The 4334-nt window shown below is 40.1% G+C and overlaps 1 protein-coding gene across 1 annotated transcript in view; it reads left to right on the top strand.

Moving 5' to 3' along the window:
• Window positions 1-4107, top strand: part of LOC108544983 (ATP-dependent RNA helicase DDX18-like) — an 18182-nt gene extending 14075 nt beyond the window's left edge. The window contains 3 exon segments of the mRNA XM_017896399.1: window positions 682-738; window positions 1025-1202; window positions 2308-4107. Coding sequence (XP_017751888.1) covers window positions 682-738; window positions 1025-1202; window positions 2308-2450 — 378 coding nt within the window. The 3' untranslated portion in view covers window positions 2451-4107.
• Window positions 4108-4334: the final 227 nt, after the last annotated feature.

The following is a 4334-nucleotide window of genomic DNA, read 5'->3' as shown; positions in this document are numbered from 1 at the left end:
TCCGCCTCCCGGGTTTACGCCATTCTCCTGCCTCAGCCTCCCGAGTAGCTGGGACTACAGGCGCCCGCCACCTCGCCCGGCTAGTTTTTTGTATCTTTTAGTAGAGACGGGGTTTCACCGTGTTAGCCAGGATGGTCTCGATCTCCTGACCTTGTGATCCGCCCGTCTCGGCCTCCCAAAGTGCTGGGATTACAGGCTTGAGCCACCGCGCCCGGCCTGCTTTTCTAATTATTTAATGAGTGATAACTGATGGCAGATCCATCCCGTAGGAGTTTGTGGTCATCATGGCCTCCGGTGTCAGAAGCCTCAATACAGGACTATGGGGTATTAGGGCCCCTCTTCTGACATGGAGAAAAGGGGCTGATGGCCCTTCTGACTAGAAGCTTCAAACTGTTTCATGGTTCCAAATAGTCAGGATTATAGAGATTCTTACAGAAAAGTGCTTTACTGACTCTATCCCTATCCAATTCCTTGCCTTTCAGAAAAAATGAAGTGCAGATTGCCTAACTCAGCAGAGCAAAGATGAAACTTTCCCATCAACATTGGGAGACTAGAAAAAGCAGATTTTCCTGTCTGTCCTGAGGGAGTTTCATAGGCCGGTTCATCCTTCCCTGTCTTCAGTACCCAGTATCGGAATGCCGATCATCCTGGTTTACTAATCTTAATATTTTTGATTTCTAGGTTCCATTAAGTGAATTTGACTTTTCCTGGTCTAAAATTTCTGACATTCAGTCTCAGGTATGTGCTTTTTAAACGTTTTTGTGAGTAGGCAGGAACCTTGTCCCAGCACTCTCTTTATAGTGATTCATTGGGCAATCACTGTCCTTTAAAGTCTACCCTGTTGTAAAGTGAGGATCAGACTGTGTGGTGTATAAGGTTTCTTGCTATTCTGGTTACCACCGCTCTATGCCCTCTTTAAATGTTTTCTATGGAGTGGCTTTGCTCTAGGATATTTGAAATCTGGTGTTTTGCAGGTTGTTGTTTGTTTTTAATTTATTAAAACCAGTGTTTCTTTCTATTTCAGCTTGAGAAATTGATTGAAAAGAACTACTTTCTTCATAAGTCAGCCCAGGAAGCATATAAGTCATACATACGAGCCTATGATTCCCATTCTCTGAAACAGATCTTTAATGTTAATAACTTAAACTTGCCTCAAGTTGCTCTGTCATTTGGTTTTAAGGTGCCTCCATTCGTTGATCTGAGTATCCTTTTCTTTAGTGAAGTTACCCTGGAACTAAGAAACAAAAGCTTTGGGGACAGAGGGGCATTTTGGGCTTTGCAATGGATTAGTATGTTTTCTGGCTCAGACTGGAGGCTCCAGTGTTCGCCCTACTCAATGTCTGCTTGTCTGTGCTAGCACAGGACATAGAGGTTGGATGGGGTAAGCAGGGATTAATCATTAGGATGGGGTGACAGGGACAAGGCAGCTTATGCCTTGAGCCTTCAAAAGACAAACTTGACTGTCAAGGAGAGACAGAGACAGTTGTGTGTTCCAGGCAGAAACACAGGTAAGAAAGCAAAACTTCAGTGTTTGCTGAGTTCGCACTGTGCTGGTACTTAGGTGAATGGGATGTTTTGAAGCTAAAGAGAGGATGGGACCTTTCAAGGAGTTTTAATCCTCTTAGAGCCCCCGGAGGGTTTTATACAAGAAAGTGGCAAGTTCAGCAAAAGAAAATAAAACTTAGGTGTTGCTTAAGATAAAAGGCAGAAGGAGTACTTCCAGTTGCTTCAGTTGTGATTTAAAATTTGTGACTTGCAGAAGAAACTGAGCAGCTGAAATGAGGCCTGTGCTTCACTGCCATTGGGAGTAACTTCTGAGGGGACTAGGGGAGCAAATTTTGGGTCACCATCCCCATTTTAAGCATTGAGTAAACTGAAATGAATGAATGTCGAGTCCTGTGGAAGAAAGAGCAGCTCCTTCACTTAGGCATTCCTAAATCAATTCCGAAGAGAAATATAGTCATTCGTTTTGACACAGGAGGTGTTTTTTTAATGTGCTCCTATCAACTTCCTGATTAAACTCATAAATCCCTATTCACTGTCATGAATTTCATTGTGTGGGAGAAATAATTAATATGACTATTACACACCGAAGTTTAAAATCATACCTGCTAGTTTAAGTCCACAGTCACGTGGCCACTCCTAATTTTCTGGAAATTTGTTGCATAGGCTTATGTTCCCACATTTTCATTGTTGAGAATGGGGTTGTGGAGGGACAGCAGTGTTCATGCTGACTTTTTCTCTTTGTAGATGTTAGATTGGACTTCATTATCTTTTTTGCTTGATTTCCTTAACATTTGCCTCCAGACGTCAACAGCAATGAAGGCAAGCAGAGAAAGAGAGGAGGTGGTGGTGGATTTGGCTACCAGAAAACCAAGAAAGTTGAGAAGTCCAAAATCTTTAAACACATTAGCAAGAAATCGTCCGACAGCAGGCAGTTCTCTCACTGAAGACATGCCTTTCTTTCATCTTGAGTAACTTTGTCCTAAAATGAATTTTTTTTTTCCCTTGATTTGACAGGATTTTTGTAGACTTTAGAATTTGGACTTACCTAACAAGAGTATAAATTGACTTGGGTTGCAAGCACTGAGCACTGTTACTTCTGTCGGGTCTCTCTTTTATTTTTGGGACATAAAACAGGCTTTAATTTTCTTGGTTGCCCAAGGGCAGAGTAAGGAATATCTGGTCTTTCTTGTGATTATATAATATTTTAATTTTAAATATCCCTTCCTCATACACAAAATGTATGTTACTGTTTTAATATAATTCTTTTGTACCTTTCCTTCTTGTTTTGTGAAGACTTTTGTGGCATGGATTGCTGTGCTCACCACTGTAAAAGGTGACCTAGTATACTGGGCAGCTGGTGGCAGTGCAGAAAAGAGTCTCAGGTTATTTTTTGTTTTCTGTTATTTCTTGGACCTTGACAGTATCTAATGACTCCTCCTGAAAATGCTGCAGTGTAAAAGAGCAGAGAGCTTTGGGAAATACCTAAGAAGCACCTTAGGATTAGGGTGGCATTGCTTTTATAGAGTCTTGATTTTAAAGCAATGGGCCTTTCTCAGGTGTTTCGTTTTTTGGAGCAAAAACTATGGTTTGTAATTAGAATAAAGTGTCACTAAGCAGTTATAATGTTTGATGGGTGGAGGGTAGGAAGAGGATGGAATTGAGATGTTTGAGCCTCATTTACATCAATAGAGGTGTAATGTACTGCATTTCTTCATTTGGTAGCATAGCAAAGACTTTAAAAACACGCATACAAAGAATGGTGATGCTCCTCATTCAGATTTGTTTAATTCAAGGTGGTTTGGATTTTGATAAGCCTTTGCACTCTATAGAGTACTTAGAAGACAAGGGCAACTTACTTGGAGTTAGAGCCAGGCCATCAGACAGTGCCCAGCACACATTAATGTTAGCTTCTTTCTGAGAAAAAATACGGCCCTGAAACAAAAAATACATCCGCTGTGAGGATTGAAAATGAACAAAGTTAGAAAAAAACAGCAAAGTCAGTGATTTAGTCAGGTGAGTTTTTTGTTGTAGGAGCAGTTGATTCGTGTATTTTATGTAGTATATAACTACAAGATAGTACATTTTTTAGCAGTTCAAAACCAAAGTTGCTAGCATCATTTTGCTGTTGTGCCAGTTAATCATAGGATCCCATTAAATTAGTGCGCTAACATCTAATGTAGAGAAAACTGTTTGGTAAAGAACATTCCAGTAGGAAAAGAAAAGAACAATCTTCCATTTCTGGACTTGGCCACCATCACCCTGGTCGGACCTGTCCTGGGCTTCCAACCTTGACTGCTGAGCTTCTGGCTTAGCTTCTTGGGTTCCTGATTTCCTGGTGTTTAATAACTCTCTCCAGGATCATGTTTTTCTGATTTTGTTTTTCAGAAATAATGTTTTTTAAAAGACAAAACAAAGGGAAAATATTTAATTACTGAAGAGAAGTAAATACTATTGGTATTTTGTACATAATCTAATTTTATATGCATGTTGGTGCTTTTAATTTTTTTATCGAAAATGAAGTCATCTACCTACTACTTATAACCAGCTTGTTTCAAAACATGTTATTTTCCTGTGTCATTAAATAATTACCTCAATGTTGTATTTCGTTTATGGATACTTTGTTGACCCTTACTTGGTCTGCCAGGATTTACGTTCAAGATACCTACCTGATTGTGCCAGACTGGCTCTCCCTATCTCAGTATGTCTGGTGCTCCTACTGGTCTTGAGATTGTTTATCTCTAGTATGAGTCAGTCTCGAGAGGTTTTGTAAGAAAAGCATATAAACAAAGTGGACAGGGTTGGCCCTGCTATATAAGAACTTACTTCAG

The sequence above is a fragment of the Rhinopithecus bieti genome, unplaced genomic scaffold, assembly GCF_001698545.2.
Source record: "Rhinopithecus bieti isolate Rb0 unplaced genomic scaffold, ASM169854v2 scaffold_28527, whole genome shotgun sequence".
In the NCBI taxonomy this organism is placed as follows: domain Eukaryota; kingdom Metazoa; phylum Chordata; class Mammalia; order Primates; family Cercopithecidae; genus Rhinopithecus; species Rhinopithecus bieti.
The sequence above is the reverse complement of the archived record's forward strand: the minus strand, read 5'-3'. Positions and strand labels throughout refer to the sequence as shown.